The 20,156-nt window shown below is 43.1% G+C and overlaps 1 protein-coding gene across 7 annotated transcripts in view; it reads right to left on the bottom strand.

The window, feature by feature from the left end:
- PTPRT (protein tyrosine phosphatase receptor type T) overlaps positions 1-20,156 on the bottom strand; it is a 436,478-nt gene that overhangs the window by 92,451 nt on the left and 323,871 nt on the right. For all 7 annotated transcript variants that reach the window (XM_088064391.1, XM_088064395.1, XM_088064397.1 and 4 more), the window contains exon 12: positions 2,855-3,128. In XM_088064391.1, the coding sequence (XP_087920517.1) occupies positions 2,855-3,128 (274 nt within the window). The remainder of the gene's footprint in view (positions 1-2,854; positions 3,129-20,156) is intronic.

Raw genomic sequence — 20,156 nt, 5'->3', positions numbered from 1 at the left:
AAGCACTGTGTGTGACAAAGCTGAAATGCACTCAGTCTCACCACATTCTGCTCAGCCTCGTGTCTGGAGGCAGCACCACAGTGACCAAACTGCGCCCAAGTGCCCAGGAGATGGATCCAGCCAGAGACAGCTTCTTCATTCAGACTCTGAGACAACTACAACAGTGCACAAGAGACGGCAGAAGAGCTCGTAATCTGCTTCTGCAGCAATTTTCCATACTTGTTTTGCATCCAGCTGTTAATTATGTTCCTTTCAGTGTAACAATCAGAGCTAATGGCTGCAGAGCAGACGGGAACACCAAATGAGCACAACCCTCCATGTACAGAGGAGCTCAAACAATGCAGAACTCTTACGACACTCTTAACCTCCTTCTAATCAAGCTTTTTGACCAAATCCAGGCTGTTTCTTCAAATTAAGCTCTCCCCAGAGCCCTCTGTTTCCAAAGGAAGATGTTCTGGTTCACTGCATGAAGGCTTCTCACTGCAGCTTCCAGGTGTGGAAAGAAATTTCATCATTCCACAACCGTCAGTGATTAATGAAACTATAGAATATCCTAATTAAAAAATGAGTGGCAATGTTCTGTTATGTTTTTTCATCTGTTAGAGAGCATAAGGCTCTACTTTAACCATGCCACATTGTTATTGTTGCAGGGTTTTACAGATGTGCCCTATCAAAAATCATGGAATGGTTTGGGTTGGATAAGTGACCTTAAAGCTCATCCAGTTCCAATGCCCTGCCATGGCAGGGACACCTTCCACTATCCCAGGCTGCTCCAAATCCCATCCAGCCTGGCTTTGGACACTTCCAGGGATGGAAATGCCATGTTGCAGCCTTAATTATTCCCAGTATTTTCCAAGACCAGTCAAAGCTGCTTAGGTTACCGACAAGTCAAAACCCAGAACTCTTAAATACAAATGATACCTGCAAATAATTCTGGGAATGGAACAAAAACCTACCATTTACAGCTTCAAAAGTGTGAATGCTAATTGACCCTAATGTTTGAAATGTGGTGTTTGATGATTGTACCAAGAAGCAGAAGGGATCAGAACAGGAGCTACTCCTCTGAAGATCCATATTCCACTCTTGGGCATTTCCTCTATGCTTTTACCCACAGCACTACACTTTGAAGATATATATAAAGAATATCCTGTAGAAATATAAATTATTACTATGGGAGGAAATTGCTTTCTCAAATAGGAATTTACTGTGTCTGGCTGGACACTTCTCATCCTGTCATGAACGGTGCATTGTTGCATTAAGACTATTTGATTAACTTATACTTAAAGAGCCCTTTACAATCTTGTTGATGTTAGGACAGCCTGAGCAAGCCATCCTTTTCTGATTCCTTAACACCTGGAGTGTTGGGTGAGATGCAGGAAAAGCAGGAGCACCAGTGCTGCCTGAGTGCAGAACACCAAGGGAAGCCTACACTTCCCATCCACCCAACCCATTTATGGAATATTATATTGTACTTAAGCAAATAAAGTTTCTTCTTCCCTGGGATCCCATTCACTAGCAATTAACAATCACACACGGGGGAACTACCTAGAAACAGAGAGACATATACATATATTCACAATTTCTTCTATAAAGGCAAATCCAAAATTGAATTAATTGAGCAGTGCTGGAAGGAAACTCTATTGGCTAGAAAGGAAACCAAGGTGAAAACCAGCACAGTGTTGAGGAGGTTCTGTACTTGTCAGCCACACAGCTGAAGCTCTGCAGCTTCAGGAAAATGGTGATAAATGAAGGGTGTAAAGCACTAAGAGGTGTTGTGAACACTCGTTAGCACTGCCAGCCTGTGAAACCATCCCAGCGCTCTGCAATGTGCAGCTGCAGCTCAGCTACAAACACCACTAAAGCCTGCACTGCTCACCTTTGACTGATTCTTGTCATTTTGCTCTCTCAGGGGGTGATATGGTAGAGAATTTATCTATGTTAAAATTAAATTCCTGAAAGCACTGGCAAACATGCTAATGATAGCAGATTCTGCTACCCAGATTGGTGATGCCTTGTTAATGCTCTAAGACTCTTCACAAGGCTGGAGTGGCAAATTCTCTTGTGTTGTGTATGAATGGAAAACAGCTGGGGAGACAAAGGGGAGGAAGGTGAGGCTGGATCTGGGCTGAAACAGGAGAGGTAAAAAGTCCAACAAATATAACAAATTATCCTCAACTGGAAGAGGGAAGAGAGGCCTCCTGTTTTCCTGTGGTGGGATGGGGTGTGTTGTGGCATTGTGTGTGTCATTTGAGTCTGAGCATGGGGTGGGCTGCATTTCCTGGGCGTTTTAAATCCAATATCACAGAGTAAAGATATATAAAAATACAGCATTGCAGAGGGGTGGGACAGACATGCAGACAGTCCCCACTGTAGTACCTGACTTCCTCAAGCTGAAACTCCCAACCACAAGTGCTGCATTATGATATGGCCAAGTGCAAGCTCCAAGGTAATCCAAATTCATAGCATCTCCTCCAAAATCACAAGCACTGCGAACTCTCAAGATACTGCAATTATGGCTTTTAAAAGCACAATAGCCCCTACTCTGACATTCACTCTTGTGGAAGGATAAAAAAAAAAAAAGAATCTAAATTCTAAGGAGCTCATTTAGTAAATCACATGGCTACATGTGCCTTTACAGAATCAGGTCCTCAACAGATTTCTCATTGGATCTGAGCATCTAAGAGAGATTTGAGTGAAGGACAAGTAATGGCATGCTTGATTTTCATCAGATTTCTGTAAGAGGGTAATAAGAAGAAGCTAAACCAGCATCCAATTGAGAAGGAAGGAGAGTGATGAGGAGGACAGAGAGATGCAGTCACACCAACAGATGCAGCTCAATTTCCCCTGCACTTACTCCATTGGCCTTGCTAAGAGCCTGGAAGTATATGCTGTAGCTTTTCAGGGGGGAAAGAGGAGCATTCCAGTAGCCATTGTAGGTCTTGTTGTCACCCACGGTGAAGGGCTGTGTGACAGGGAGGTTGATGGGCTTCAGCTCGGCTGCAAAGTAGTGTGGGGAGTCCAGACTGGAGGCGTTCTTGTAGCTCACTGGCACAGAGAAGCACTCAATGATGTCTGCAGCTCTCCGGGCTTTCTGCAGCTTCTCCTCCTTGACAACCAGCTGGTAGACACTGGGAGGGAGACAGAAAGGTGAGATTAGAGACCCCAGAGCCTTGAACATCAGGAATGTTCCCAGGAATGAGAGGACAAGAGTAGAGCAAAGTCAGAAACACGCAGCTGAGGCGCCCCAGCAAACACAGCTCCTGGTGTGGCCACTGGAAGTCACCGTGGGGGAAATGTGCTGGGAAATGTGCTGGGAAATGTGCTGGCCATGTGCTCTGTTGGTTTAATTGAGTAAAGCAGGATTAACCCCGGTGAAATCAGACTAGATTTCAAGCATGTCACTCTCTAGGAAAAGGAATAACTAATAAAATATCCAGTCTAGAATGAAGTTTTGATGTGCTGAAGGTTGGTGAGCAGATGGTTTCTCCTTCAGCCACCAAAAGGAAACATGAATTGTTTGCTTGGGCCAAACAGTGGCTGCAGTGGAGGAGAGCATGGGCAGGTGGCAATGGTGGCAGGTGCCTTTGGAAAGAGTTTCAGGGTGCAAAAAGCTGATTAGGCCAAAAAGAATCTTGAGCATCGCTTTTTTTGGCCCTCCCTCTTATCTTGATGCCCACATAACCAACTGGTGGGGCCCTGGCACAGGGTGCCCAGAGCAGCTGTGGCTGCCCCTGGATCCCTGGAAGTGTCCAAGGAAGGGTTGGATGGGGCTTGGAGCAGCCTGGGACAGTGGAAGGTGTCCCTGCCATGGCAGGGGGTGAATTGAGATGGGCTTTAGGTTTCCTTCCAACCCAAACCATTCTCGTGTTCTATGACCTCTTCTTGGGATATTCTGCAACATAGAATTCTTTAATTCCCTGTGGCAAGTCTCCTTCTACCTTCCATCCCTTGAGGACTGTTTATGTACTGAGAAGGTGGCTTTATAGCTCTCTCAATCCACTTTTGTTTCAAGAAACAACAACAACTCCTCATATTCTCTCTGACTCTATGAAATGGTAATCCTTTTTGATTCCTGCTAAGCTTTTGGCCATTATGATATATAATAGCAATCTTGTTATTTCTAGCTTACTATTCCAGGCTCAGAGCCTGCAAGGCATTCAAATGCAGTCTGCTTTTTTTTCTTTCCTCCTCAGGCAGCTAACAAAGCCCTGGAGTTCAATGCTGCCATAGCCCAGGCAGGTTTTACTGTCTGTTTAACACCACTCACACACTTGACAAAGAGAGATAGGGCTGCAGTCATTTTACTCGGTGTCAGGCTATTCAGATGTGCTGCCCTCACCTGTCTGTGTCAGGCTGGGCCTTTGTTCCCCCAGACAGGGGAGATCGATTAAGAGATTGGGAGCAGCCTGCAGTGTATCATTGTCCCGGCTTTCACAGGCTCATTGCTGCAGAGAGATTGGTCTGGGAATTTTCTAACATAGCAATAGTTCATCAATGCTCCCCTGAGCAGCGGAGTTCTGGCTCCTCCAGCACTCAGGAGTGGAAGAAGCTCCTGGAATTCCCATTCCCGTGGGGATCTGGCTCTGGCAGGGAAGTACTTGGAAACCATTTGGCTCCCACTGCTAGACACAATCCCAGCTAATCTGAACAAGCACGAGCAATTTATGAATTACTCAGTACTAAAGCTCTCCTTACACTGGCATTTGCTAATGTAGCAGGAGCACCAGCTGCATGGCCTGCAGCCTTTAATGATGTCCCATCAGCATTTTGGAAAGCTGTCCCCCTCCTACTGCTCATCAGAGCCTTTAATAAAATATTTCAGATCTTCTCTGATATTTATTTTACAATTTTAAAAAGACAAAAACAGGTTTCCAAGCAACACGTTGAGGATGCAGTGGGAGCTGCGAGCCTGTGCAATACAAACCCTCTCCTCAGCTCAGCAATAGCAACTCTTGCTGGGCTGCTCTGGTCACTCTTTACTGACAGTGTACATTCTTATTCTGACCCTTCTCTGGCAATAATAATCTACACTAGTGGAAAAGTTTGTCAATTTGCTTGTCAGCCATGTGCAGAATTGTAGCTGACACTTTTAGGGACACTTGGCAGATGCCTTCTAACCTAAAAATTTGATTTCTGTTTCATCCAATCCTAAACACTTGCATTTTCTGGTCATAGAAAGGTATATACACAAATATATATATATAGAGATATATTAATGTGCTTTCAGCCTGCACAGAAGCCAAGAACTCCCTCATCCTCTCTCCCCAGACCCAAGGGGGATGCTCATTCTCTCGGTTATCCCACTTGCAAGCCACGAACTCGTGCACTGTCTGTCTTTGGAGAAGTGGAAGTTCCCAGGGACATGAACTGCCAGGTAACTGAACTCTTTCCCATATCATTAGAGCACTACAGACACTTTTTATCATGAGCAAGAGTTTTGATACATACCAAACCCAGTCACAGATACTCTTTTGCCTCTATTCTTTCACATTTTCTCTTTCCCACTTAGCTTTTAACATACTTCCTCCCTTCACAAGGATAACTCGCTCTTGTAGCGGCCTGAAATTTTACTTTTAATGTTTATTCTTTTGAAGTGAATGAAGGTTCCTCTGGAAGAACAAAGGTGTGTTCACGAACATTCAGCTGGGGTGTAGCAATTGCCCAATTTGTGTTCAAGTTAAAACCCTGCTCATCTCCTGCTCAAACTCTGCCTCCTTTTCCATGGAGCAGGTATCTGACACCGCTGTCACTGCTCCCCCTGGCTAAAAGCCCTCCTCGGGTGACACTGAGGCTGGGGACTGGCTGCTCTCAGGGCATTTTCCTCCCTGATGCCCCAGCTCACACAGCTGACACAGCATCCTCATCTTTGCTTTGACTGCTTGGCTTGGGGTGCAGCACCTCCAGCCTCGCTCCTCCCTGCTCCTGCTCAAGAGGCCGCTCCCAAAGGAAGGGCTCAAGCAGCCAAGAGCATTCTGAGCTCCAAGTTTGCTCTGGGCTGAAGATTATCACTCTGGTTCCCTTACCAAATGGGTAAGGGTCTCACTTTCTGTTTTGATCCAAGTATTTTGATCTGTCTAGACCCTCCAGAAGGGCAGGATTCCCAGTTCACCCCAGAAAGGACACAGACTGGTACAGATGTTTTTTCTTTTCCTATAATTTATTGTGGTTTTGTTTGTTTGTTTGTCTTTTGGTGGTGGTGGTTTTATGTTTGTTTTTGGTGAGTTGTTTGTTTTTTGCTTTGTGTTTTTTTGGTTGTTTTTTTGTTGTTGGTTTTGGGTGTTTTTGTTTTGTTTTGGGTGGGTTTCTTTATATTTTTTGTTTGTTTTGTTTTGGTGTTTTTTCTGTTTTGTTTTTTTGTTTTTTGAGTTACATTCTTCTCCTCCTGTTTTGTTTATACCTAGAAGCAGAATTTGCCTGCCTTTAAGCTCATTTTCAGAGATCAACTTCTCTGCATTAACCAGTGAAGTGCTGCAAAGCACAGCAAGTGCTTCCACACCTGCACTGAGGTGCTCTTGTAACTTGGAGAAAAAACCCACCAACCCTACACCCAAAGGGAACTGCCGTGGGAATTCTGAGTAGCAAATATCTTATTACCCATCCTAAAGTTTAGCAAACCATCTGTGGTACTACAACATTTCTCAAAAGAGTAAAATGAATCCAGCTTTGCTCAGAAGATGGGAACTTGGTGGGATACAGCACAACCCCCACCCAGGCTGGGCACTAATTCAGGATAAACCTGGTGAGTAGGATCTGCCCTTTTGGCCTGAAAGAGCCCTTCAGCTGCACTCACATCTCTGGGCCAGGGCTGAGCAGGGTCTACCCTTTGCAATTTGCTGTCCCTGAATATTCTGTAACACCAGTGAAAGGAGAAGTGGTTTTCCAAAAAGTGGTGCTGGAGGCAAGGATAAAAAAAGCAAGCGGGCAATGGAAATAAGGAGGAGATATCCAAACTATTCTAATAGCTCTTATTCCATCTAGCAGGTAGGCAGTAACATGGATCTCCTGGGGCTCTCCACATCTCAGCTTCAAAGGTGCTGCTCCCATCCAGGATCAGCTAACATGGCATTCCTGGCAGGAATCAATGCCTCGGCTGTGTCGGTGTTGTACACAGAAATGATATCAAAAGAGACAACAAAAACAGAGCTTTCAAACTCCTGCACGAGGTAACAACTTCAGTGCCATGAAGTTGTGAAATGAAAGTGAAATGAAAGATGATGCAGCCACACTAACTCCTGCATTCCAGTTTTTAAAGTCAGGACACATTTGGAAAAGCAGCAATCAAACACACGTGGATGTGCTGCAGGTGTTAGCAGGGGTTTTGTGCTCCCAGTGCCACCCCAGCCCACTTTGGTGCAGCCAAATAACGCTGCTGTCTCCATACAAACCACCAGGGACTGCTTTCCAAACATTCACAGGCTCTGCTCTCCAGAGAGCTCTCGAGGGATTCTCAAATCTGGGCCACAAAACAAATGCCTTCCCTCCTGGAGGGCTGGGGAGCTGACTGCCCTGTGTGCAGCTGCACACTCTGATTAGAAAAGGAGGCCCAAACTGGGCCCTTTTATAAATTTCAAAGGTCTTAGATAGATAAATCCACATCAATTTTATAGAAGCTTTTTAAAGATTTTTGACAGCTTGGCTGTAAATCACTGATAAAAGCACCCACCTTAATGGGCCACAGCACAAGTGTTGCCTGCAGAGGAATGAAAGGTGCCCTTATCATCATCTACAAGGTAATTTTTTAAATTATGAGTTCCCTATTCAGTGTGAAAAAAAATCAACATTCCCAGTCACAGCCCGTTTCTGTCATGGAAAGCTCTCAAATATTTGCCTCAGGCTTGTCCTTTCCCTGATCTTGATTTCTTTTTGAGGATGGACTGAGACAACTTGTCCACAAATTAAGTATTAAGACCAGTCTCAAATTTTGAATGTAGGATGCTCAGGAATGTGGGGAGGAAAAGCTGAGTCAGAGCTCTCTCCATAAAGCATCCAACATCTGGCCCATGCACTTTGGTCTCCTGACACATCAACAAGGTACAACCTTCTCTATACTCTTGATAATGAGAGGGTAGGAAAAGGAATATCATTTCTTTGTAACCTTGCAGTGATCCACTCACCTGAATTATTAAAGCTTAAAAGAAACAATGTTTCAGCAGCTGAGTACTCCCTCTGGACCAATCTCATTATTAAACTTTCCTTCTTATCATATAAAGATTTAATATATTTTCATTTAACACATAAATTTATTATCAGCCACATATTATTTCCAATATTATTTCCTCCCAGGGAGCAAAAATAAGTGACAATTAGTACAGCTTGATCTTGTAGTGGTTTTTTTTTAGCAGACTACTGTGATCAGGTTTTGTTCATCCTACAGAGAACAGGAACTTCCCACTTCTAGCTCACGTTACTTTCAGAATAACTCTTTGATAGGCTACAGGAAATAAGAGAGTAGTAGTTTTCTTTTTACTGGTTATTTTAATTCAAAGAATGAAGAACAGAAAGGAGCAAATGAAAGAAGGACAGAAAAGATTTCTGCCTCCCCATGTGGGATGTAGCAGCTGATGCGGAGCTGGACATTGAATTTTCACTCCTGCACATATTCTGTGGAAGGAACAGATCCGACTATTCCAAAAAAGGCCATCCAAATCCACAAGAATAAACCCCAAATACTGTCTGACCAATCCACAAGGGTCAGTGCTGCACAAAGGTAAAGAAAAGGCATCAGCAGCACATGAACAGGGACAAAGGCACAATAAATAGAGGGACCAGCAACCACTTCACCTCCTTTTCCCTTGTGGGCCACACAAGGATCCAGCCCCAGATACTGAGCACCAGCTTTTTTATCATTTGATGATTCCATTTAACTTGTGATCCTGTTAAATTTGGTTGAGCCAAAGTAAGAATATCTGTATATATCCATGAAGGTTCATCACATTTATTCTGACAGTATGGAGCCATCTCCCAGGATACTGGAACGGGAGAGGGTTTGATGGGCTGCCTGACACCCACATTTAGAATTCAGATTAGCCACTGGATGTGCAGATGCTTGTTTTATGGCCAAGCTGCCTTCAGTGATGCACACTGAGACAGGAGCATCAATGTCTTTATTTCCCCCTCAAAGATATCAGGATCAAAGACTGAATTCTGCCACAGAGACAGTAAGAAATAAAATAATAGGAATTTTAAAGAAAGGTACTCCATATATCAGTACTCTGTATTGTTTATCCTAAAATGTGACATTAAACTGTAAATAGATCCTTCTCACAATATGCCATCAGCCCCACCATGAATCTGCATATGGGAGATTTTGTAAAAAACTCAACCCAAACCAAGTCTAAAAAAAGCTTTATATAACATACATTCCCCTAAAGTTTACAAGAACTCAAGGGACTGCCATAAAGGCTGATGCTGACGCTCACTGCCTTCCTTGGGCTCCAATTTCCCAACCAGGCACCTCCTGCAATCACTCAGGCACCCAAGAGTCAATTCCCCAGAGAGCTTCTGAGTTCATGAAGTTTTCTGGGTGCAAACAGCTGCCAGTATATTCCTGAGAATTGAGTTACTGCCTTCACATATTCAAAAAATGTCACCCTCAGTACCTCCAATAGCATTTTTAATCAGAAGCTCTGAAACTAATCTACAAACCATAATGAACTGCGTTTCGCAGCCACCTAGGACACACTGACAGGACCCAGTGCTCTGTTCTGCAATTTTCTGTCTATTTAAGAACTGATTTGAAACACATTAAAATCAATTAAAGATTGCTGCTGTTTCCATTGCACTCTGGAACAGCTCCATGCAGAATACAATAAGCTGAAGTAAAGGTTTGCTTTCAATAAACAGTTTCATGCAAGAAAGAGCGGGGGGAAAAAGAGATTGTTCTACGGTGTCATCTTCTGGAATGTGCTTGGCTGTTTCAAAGACTCAAAAAGTAGTCCATTATGAATATTGGGCTGCACTGCCATCAATCAGCTTGCTCGCATCTGCAAAGCATTCACAAAAATATAGCTGATAATAGTGATGCTACTTGAGGAAATAGTCTCTCATATTGCAAAGTTATTCACACCAAAGCCTTCATTTTGGAGTTATTTTTGCGTGTTCTTTTAGCAGTCATTTAAATTAAACAACTCTTGTACTACGTTCACTGAAGTTGAAGAATACCAAAAAAATAAAAGATTCAAATACAGCCAAATTTGTAAAAAATGGCATAGGAAGAAGAGATGGTAATTACTGCCATTATGATGAAAAAAACCTGCTGAGATAGAGCCAATAATAATGAAATCATTTAATAATCAAGAAGTCTGGGAAGAGAGTCTCTTCACATTTTCTTCCACTCTCACATTCAACTCAGTGCTCCAGAGTCACCACTAGGGCATGTCAGACCCTGAAATCCATGAAACAAAAGGTGGTGATTTCACACTTGGATAAAACCATTTGGACTCAGCCTTTTCACACAGCCATTCTTTTATCGCTGAAATTTCAAGCTTTGTTAAATTTCTCCAGTAATTGCAAGGGGCTCTGGTAAAAGTGAGGATGTTTAATGACTGCATGGTTCCTGTACAGGACAGAGAGATGGGGCTGTGCTGTCCCAGCCAGCAGCAGGAGCTGGGATGAGCTGCCTGTGGGACAGGAGTGACATCTGCTCAGGAACTGAGAAAACAGCAAACCCAAACAAAAAGTTTTTATTTGCAGAAAAGCATCCTGCCAGCGCCACTCCAACAAACGCTGTCTTGGGCCAGGATGCTCTGTCTGGAATTGTTTGCAGTCTCACAACTCCCACAGCTGACTGAAAAAATGAAAACTCTGTTGGAAGGTGTGTGGGGTGTTTGTTTTGGGTTGCTTGGGGTTTGGGGATTTTTGGTGGGGGTTAGGTGGGGTTTTTAGTTTAAAAAGTGGCAGTGTAATGTCAAATATTCCATGGCCTTCCTGGCTTGCATAGGTTTCATGCTGACAGACTCCTGTGGTGCAGTAGAAACGATGCCACTGTTGCAGATATATAAACAATGGGGAATGTGACTCTGCCTGCTATCACAGTATCAGCTGTATGTAAACAAATCCACACTTTCCTGTCCAACATTCCTCCATCCACCCACCAGCCAATATGTCCTGTCTAATGGAGTCTGGAGCACCCAGCCTGAACACATGCTACTCCTACCAAACCTTTCAAATCAGAAAGAAAAGGAGAGAAATGTGACTTCTGAGCATCACTAGGGATGGAATCTGCAGTGATAAGGGAGGAGCAGACAGGGCTGGGAAAGAGGTGTTTGGAGACTGGCTCTGTCCTAAAATGGCACCACACAAAAGATGCAGCAGAGCCATAAACTCCAGTTTATTGTGCCAGTAATGATGGTTTAAATAGCAGAGCTCTGAGCAGCCTGGGATAGGGGAAGGTGCCCCTGCCTGTGTCAGGGGGTTGGAACTGGATGAACTTTAATGTCCTTTCAACCCAAATCATTCTGTGCTTCTATGATTCTACATGTGCACATCTGAGCTGCCCTGTGTGTAGCCACACATAAATATCTCTATTAAAATCAGCATTTCCAGCCTCATAAGGTTCCACCCACCATGACTCTTCTCTGACTGAAGAGGTTATGACAGCTATGGAAAGGTGTCCAAAAATCCAGATATTCCCATGTAGCTCTAAGCAGGTCTGGCCGTCACTACAGCACCTGCCCACAGCAAACAGCAATGTGGGAACAAAACCTAAGGAGCTGCTCAGAGCACAGATATATTCCCTGACCTTAAAGAAGGTCTTGTGTACTTAAAGGGCCATTTTTTCCCAGTTGTATCATTTGCCCTAGTAAAAGCTGCAATTCAGACTTGCAGAAAGTCCACCCCCAGCCCACCAGAACTCTGCTCTGCATCTGTTTACTTGTACATGTCGTATTACTTGTGCTCTCTTAAATGCTTTAAATTCTCTATTTAATCTTCTGGGATGTAAAAAAATTATTAAAGATAAAATAAAATTTAAAAAAATATAAAAATAAAATAAAATATAACATTAAAATAAAAAATAAAAATAAAAATAATAAAATTTCAAAGCTCTGTGTTCCATTATCTCAACCATCTCCATAAGCCTGACCTGGCTTGCAACCCAGATTAGCCATAATAGCTGCTGCTCCCCTGTGGAACTGGCCCAGTCCCTCTCTCCAACTCAATGCTATTTTCTGCTGGCAGATTAAAGATAATGAGTGCAGACAGACACAGCTTTCACTGCAACAGGAGCTGGTGTGAGTGGCTTTGGAGGTGTCTCTTCCCTCCTGAGCCACCTGCCATCTGTTTAATCTACATTAAATACCCCAAACCCAGCCTCTGTTTTGTTCCTGTTGCTTTGTATTAAACAGGCCTGGCTGACTGAGGTGCTGTCATCCTCAGCAAGAGCTGGTTTAAGACCAGGAGGATGTTTTAAGGCCAAGAAGAGCCAAAGAGGTTCTTGAACAACCTGCAGGGCGAGGAGAGACCACGGCAAACCCTTACTGGGACTGTCCAGCACCTTCTGCCACGTCCTGCATAAAAGCAGCAGCTTGAACAAGAGGATGGGGATATTTGCATATATTCTCAGTCAGAATTAATTTGGGCTTTTCCAATGGCTTCCATCAAATTAGGTTCATTTGGATGCAGAAATAATCTAGCTGGGAATTCAAGCTCCCTCTGCCTTTTCCACAGCCGCAGCTAGCAGACCATGCAGGGAAAACCCACACAGAAGAATCTGCTGCCTTTTTCTTAAGAGAGAACACTAGAAAACACTAGGAAAATACTTTTATTGGTATCATATATATTTGGATATTTTCTAAATTAAGAGGCTAAGAAAAACACAAGGAAAAAAGAGGGAACCTGCTCTGTTCACAACCTTCTGATAAACTTCATTACTCAACAAGGCCCATGCAGTCACTCCCAGTCCTGTGCAGTGATGATGGGCTCTCCTGGGGAGAGCTAACACAGATTTTCAGCACCTGAAGCTGCAGGAGTATCCACCAGCTCCTTTCCACCTTTTCTGGATATGTTTTGCTTTTCAAAAAGTGCAAAAATTGTCATGCTTCTGATACCAGGGAGAGATCTAAAATGGTGCCTTCACTACAACATCTCCCGCCCCAGAATGAAGGGAAATTGAGGATAGAGGGAGTGGGAAAGTCCCAAGGATAAGAACTTCTCTGCAGCAATTCATCCATAAACACCTCCCACCCTACCACAGTGGGAATGGGATGGATTTAAATGTTAGGAGATTGTGTCTGGCAATCCTGCAGTCCACCAACTCCCTTCAAAATTAAGAGTATTTTTTACAAAAGAGCAAACATTTCACATAGGCTATGTCTTTTGGCAGAAAAAAGCCCTCAACCTGCATCAACATCAGCTCCTGCAGTTCTTTAGGGATCTGTCAAGGTGGGCCACATGGGAAACCAGCATGTCTTCCTCTTTTGTTTGACTTTGCCACTAGAAATGCTCCATGTTCTGCCTCTCTCCTCTCCTTCCCTTTTGCACCATGATTACTTTGAACGACACCAGTCCTATTTCCCCTTCCTTTTGCACTGTAAACAAATCCTTCACCGCTCCCAGCTCTGCCTTTTGCTTTGGAAAACCACTGTGCAAGGAAAGCTGAAATTACAGGGAGGCAGAAGAGCATCATGGCTGCAGAGGTTTATTCCTGAGAATGGTCTGGCTGCATTTAAGATAATCCCTCCATTCCATCTGCATCCCACGCACTGGTGCAGCAACCCCATTTTCTGGTTCCAAGAAATTATGCATTCATTATGGAGGAAATTAACACCTCAAAGCAAACTATAATTAGGAATTCTTCAATTCGGTTTATGCTTTTTCAATTAGGCCCTCTATAATTTTAATCACGGGAGCATTAACATGTTTCCGGAATTTATATACCTGTGGTATAATTAAATCCTGAAATGCCTTAGTCTGCAACAGCAGAGCAGAGCTCACTCATCTTCCCTGGTATTGTGTTTCTGTGTTGTTACAGACACATGGAGGGGCACCTGCCTGTGTGAGCATCTCCTGCCACGTGCAGCACAGAAGGAAGGACCACTTCTCCTCTGACCTCTGCACCCTCACTCCTGGGAGAGGCACTGCTGGGTAAAGCTGGGCATTGCTCCTCAGGGTGGACAGCTGCCAGGGACTTGTGCTCAGGCTCATCCCATTTCATTTTAAGTGCTTTAAGGAGCTGCTTCAATTAAGCAAATCATCCTTGATGATCCTCCAGAAGAGCCAAGGTCCTTCCTGTGGGCTCCCCACCCCTGAGCAGCTGTGGCCCAGCTCATTCCATCAAAGGGTCTGATCCAAAAGTTCTCACAGGCTTGGCACTACACCTCCTGGAAATCAGAATTCCTGATTTTTAAAGTCTTCTGTGCTGTTTGTTATTACCTTTTCGTTCTGTGACAACAAGAAAAGGGCACAGTGGCTCTGAGAGTGGTGGAGCAAAGAAATGTCTTGGGAAAAGAAACCCTCAAACTGGAACCATGGGTATTTTCTCCTGTTCCCACATCCAGCGGGGTGACAGGCTGATGTGAAGAGATGGCCATCAATTTGTGAGTATCAGCTTAAAGCTCAGAATTCATTAACCAGTTGGTTGCTGGAATTAAATCTGGCAGTTTACATAGCATGAAAGATTTATGCAAAACCCCTCCTTTCCCCACTCCCTATTTTCAGTGATTCACCACACTAAAAAGTGCTAGCAAAAGCCTCCCTGTAGCACTAATATAATCCTGCTTGACACCAAAGAATTGGCTCCACTTGTAATTTGATAGTTAAAATATTATCATTCAAATAAGATAAAATTTTATGGCTTTTTTTTTTTTTTTTCATTTCTGCCCACTGCCAAAGCTCTCAGTGGAATGGTCAGAGACACAGCAGGTCACACAGGCTGTGGAAATGGCCATGGTTTGGATGGCTGATAAATGGTAAAAGGCAGATTTGTCCCCTTTAGGGAACTGAATCTCAATTGCACATTGTGCTGATCCAGCAGGAAAATGTATTTCCTGTAACAGATGAGAAAATTGACCCAAAATGCCCTTTAGCCTCACTTTTTGGGACTAACACCTGACTCTTCAGGGAACTAAACTTTAAGCTCCTATTTAACTAATTCTGCCATAAATATTCCTATTCCTGATGCTCATGGTTGTACCTAACACACCTGTATCTCTGTTTTGCTTTTCTCCTGGGTAAAGTAAAGCACTTCTTATACTCATTTATTAATCTATTAATTAATTTATTTAATAATCATTTCACATACTTGATTCTCAATTTCCACCCAAAATTCTCAATTCCCTTCTCTCACATTCACACACAGCTGAAGAAAATGTAGATCTGGTTTATCTCTAAGAAGAAACTTCTTCATGTACCTCCAAACTCTCAGCTAAATTGAAGGCAGCGTGTCAGGCAGGAGAAACTCAGCTTGAATTATTTCAGAACAATCTCCCTGAGGTATATTACGGGAGATGTTAATTAATACAGATAATTTGGTTTATTATATCAGAAGCTTTGATTGATAATCTAATTTTTCATTAAATACTACAAAATTAAAAGATCTAAAGTGATGACTGCTTGCCCTGTATTGAATCAACCAACTCAAGTGATGCAGACATTTAAACAGGAGCTCAGAAAAAAGCAGACCAGAAATTTTCTTTTCCAAGTACTAAGAACATGCCTATCAAGGGAATTTAACTTTCTGAATTACCAAGGGCATAATAATTTCACCCTTAGCACCCTTTTTATTGTTTTGCTGCTCCTCCACTCCAGTCTTTATCTTCATATACAAGGTACTCTATGTGGGAGTTTTAAGAACTAGAAATTGCCACCCTTTTCTGGCATTAACAAATCAATTATCAGTGGTTCATGTGATGCCACTGAGAAGCTGCAAAGGAGAGATCTGAGCAGCACTGCTCCCTCTGTACTAACGGAGATCTGCAAACCAAAGTCACCAGCGGCAAAGCAAAACAAAAGCACCAGTGAATATTGTGAATTTAGAGTTTCTCCACTGCAGAGTCAAGGTCACTGGGCTTGCAAACCACTCTTTGTAAGGCTGGGAAGAACTACTGTGCAGTAAAGGCAAAATCAGACTGAAGATGCCAGGGAGAGGGATGCAGGAAAGGCAGGCTCAGGATGAACAGATAATGCCCAAAATCACAGAAAAGAAAGAATTACCTGGAGATTAAATTTCTAGCTGATGGCTCCAAATTTTCTCCATTTTTACTTTGTTGTGGATAGAGAGACAAGTTTTAGCTACTTTCAGTTCTCCAACATAAGATGGAAGCAATACCACGGCCCTTCCTTCCAGGCAAGTTTTACTCATTATTGTATTTAGTAATACTTAAGAGCACAATACATCCTACAGGACTTTTTCCTGGGAGAATAACTTGAGTATAAAACCAGAAAAAACCCACTGTTCTTAGGTGTTCTGTAAATAACACTACAGCCATTTTCTCTTAATTTTTTTAGCATCATGTAGAACAAAATTTCCCTTTATTTCATGCTTGGAAGATCAAGAATCAAATAATAACACTCAAGTGTAACACAGGGCTTGGTTCATATAAATTAATTTCTCCTTCTGGCTGGCTGCTGATATGAAACTATTTATTTCACCTTTTCTCAGTCCTTCTTAATATATTTTAATTATTTAAAGTCTCTTATTCAGATTTAGGTATTTCCTTTGAGATGTACATTAATAAACTGACCCATCTGTACCTGTGTGCTGGCAACACGCAAAAGAATATCACAGATTATTTACTGACACACCTCTGAGAACTGCAGGAAGAGAAAGAGAGACCAAATCCACATGGCTCCAACAAAAAAAGTTTTCTACTTTCTGAACCCCACCCCAAAATAATTGTAGGCCCTTCTTGAACGTCCTTCTGTGGTATCCTACAGCTGCACCACACAGGGCAGGGTATTGACAAGGCAATCACACCTAAGGGGAGCATTTATCTAAACTCTGCAATCCTCAGAACTAACACATGCTCTGGAAATTCGATTTTCTCCATAACAGTGGTATAGGTAGATTGACAGAGCCAACTGTGTGTAAATAAACCATATGGACCTTCAAATATCCAACACACAAAAACCAGCCTGTGGACATGTCCTGCAGATAAAACCCCTCAGAGGGTTATTTCCAAGCTGGGAGTGGGATATAAATTCTCAAATAGAGGTCTAAAGATGTCATATGTGAATAATCTATGAAGGACTGACTCAGCCCTCCTGACAATAACAGATTCAAAGGCAGAAATATCCTCAAAATCACATTGGAGGTTTTCAGGAAAGAGTTGAGGAGTTAAGATTGAGAACACTTGCATTCTTCCTTCCTCTTGTGAATGTATTATAGATGAATGTCAGCCTCCAGCAAATCAATCATAGCACCATTCACAGCGTTTAGATTGATATAAGAACACCTAAAAGTTATTTTTAAAGGGCAATGTGGAGTCAAACTCTGCAGGTTATACCACGAAAAATAAAGGCAAAAATGAAACGCCTGTGCCACAAGAGAGAATATTCCTGCTTGCTGAGGCTTCACCTTTCTTTTGGCAACAGGACAAAATAGATCAAAGAATATCTAAGTTTATATTAATCCTATTATGTTGCATGAAAGCATCCTCGTTGTTATCTATAGATCATTAACAGCGCTGAGTTCATGATTGTTACCTTTATAAACAGCCACATTTAAATTATTTATCATGAGCACTGGGGAACATCAGAAGTGTCTTAATGCTGAAAGTGACTTTGGATTTGGTATACCTGCATTTCAGATGAAATAAAACACAATTAATCTTATTTTAAATATCCTTCTGTATCATTCTGAAGATGTTCCTGCAGCCCATGCTCCACAGATGAGCTACAGCAGAATGAAATAACTCAAGACCAAGTACAGATCTTGCCTTACAGTCACATCCCTATGTGTTCTCTGATTCCCCATCCCCTGAAGAGAAGAAGAAATATTGGAATAATTACTGTATATTAATTGTTTTTCATCTTCACAGTTTGGAAGGACTATATTAAAAACTGGAGAACTGCAGAGAGGAAAGAGATGGGATAAGGGTATCCTATTCCTGCCCAGAGAAAGCTCTGAACAGCAGAGCTTTTACAAGAAGGTGTGAGGAAAATCCCCTTCTGACTCCTCTCAGGAGCTGCTCAGCCCCATCTGAGGCAGGCTGGGAGAGGAAGGCTCGGTGTGCAGGGGGAAGGGGATCCAGGAAAGCATGGTCACATCCACCAGAGAGGCCAGGAGAGCCCATCCCTCCAGGATTTACACTGGACAGGATCCTCTGCACCTTCTCACCGCTGGGCAGGGACGTTGCTCAGTCCTTCTGTCTCAAACCTTGCCTTAACACCTTCAGCAGCTGAGCAGAGCATGGCATCACTCTGAGAGGGAATTAATGACAGAAACAGACCCCACACAACCGAAAGGTAGAACACCTAACCAGACAACAGCAGAGGACACATTTGATCTCAGCTGCATGAATAAAACACACTGAGGAGGAAAAACCACCTTGTTCTTGTGTGTTAAGGGTGCCACAAGCAGTTCACAATAGGTTACTCAAGTTATTCTTTTGATCTTCCTCTCAGGGAATGGAGCCCACTTCTGGAAATGGTATTTTGAGAGAATTTCACAAATGGGGCAGTGTGCAGAGCAGACTGAATGAAAAAGGAAGAGGTTGGGAGAATTGAAGCTTGAAATAAGTGGATTTATTAAGGTTAGCCTAAGAACAGTCTGGATGGTTCTTTAGGGGAAGAATTCTGAGCCTGTCAGAGTTAATAAAAAGCTAAAATTCTTCCCAAGACTCCCTCCCCCTTACTCCCCCTGCCCTTCTGCTTTTCTCACACACATCTGTAAGTCAATGAAATGGACTCATAATAGGAAATAATTTTATCATTTAGATGTGGCATGTAAATATTGCACTCTCTGCAAACGTGTGTAATAGGCTACGATGCAATTAAAGAAATCAGAGTGAAAATTTATAAAAAATCTCTACCAATTTTATGTACAGATGCATTTGCTGGAAAAGGCATTATTCACTGAATGCAGTTAAAGTGCAGTAAATCGACTTTGAGAAAAATCACAGGACTTTTCAATAAAAAGACAAAATAGCAACACTGCTAAGACAGCAGGTGGTAAAACGAGATACAGGAATGTTCCCCCATATAAAGAAATAAAACAAAACAAAGCTGTGTGATTTTACTGCTCTTTTCCAGCAGAAAAACATCCCTAAAGGACTCAGAAAATAGCCTCCTAAATTCGCTCATATGGAGTACCAGAGATTGAAAGGCAAACTCTGAAATACATTACTCAGAAAAACCAGAGAAGGGATGGTACTTAAAGAACAGATTTTTTTGTTTGTTTGTTTGAGCTTGTCAGTGCAATCTGGGGCCAAGCCACAACACAATGGGGGGACCACCAGCTGATACAGGATATTTAATTAAATCCAGTAGTTTGCATCTGGAACAATTTGCTCCTGAATACTCTGTGAGCATCCTTCAAAAGGATTAAGAACCTGTCAGTGGGATACAGAAACCCAAGAGTTACGAAAGGAGGAGCTATGGTGTTTTTAAAATAACACCCATGGGAAAAACTTCAAGAGTCTCCTCTGAAAACTGGAGGTAAAAGCTTGAAGATCCCACAGGGAGGTAACGAATACCTGCTGGACCCCTCTGCAAGGCCACTGTTTTTAGAAGTGATTCCAATTGCTGCTGCCAGCAGAGGAGCCTGGCAGGATGAGTGGCAGGATGAAGGAGCAGCTGGCACTCCTGCCACTGCCAACAGCTCAGGCAGTGTGGGCTCAGAAGGGAAATTTGGTCACCTGTGCTGGTGCCTTGCACCAAACACAAATTCACTGAGATGGAAGAGAGTGCTGAGTACAGAGCTCCAAGTCAGGGAGCAAGCTGCAGGTGGGTGTCCCACATCAGCACTCAGAACAGCCCAGCTGCAGCGAGGTTCCCTGCAAGGTGCCCATTCTATTCCATGGGTGCCTGGGCAGCTCCCTGCTCCTGAATGACCAGGGAAGGGATGGCATGGCACTGCTGAGGTCACACCTTGAGTCCTGTGTCCAGCTCTAGATCCCTCACTGCAGGAAAGGCATGGAGGGGCTGGAGGGTGTCCAGAGAAGGGAACAGAGCTGGGGAAGGGGCTGGAGACTCAGTCATGGGAGGAGCAGCTGGAGTTG

This window comes from Pseudopodoces humilis, chromosome 19 (assembly GCF_049639895.1).
Source record: "Pseudopodoces humilis isolate 2021_Gansu_Grassland_sample_001 chromosome 19, ASM4963989v1, whole genome shotgun sequence".
Lineage (NCBI taxonomy): Eukaryota > Metazoa > Chordata > Aves > Passeriformes > Paridae > Pseudopodoces > Pseudopodoces humilis.
Note: the sequence above shows the minus strand (reverse complement) of the source record. Positions and strands in the feature narration are given on the sequence as shown.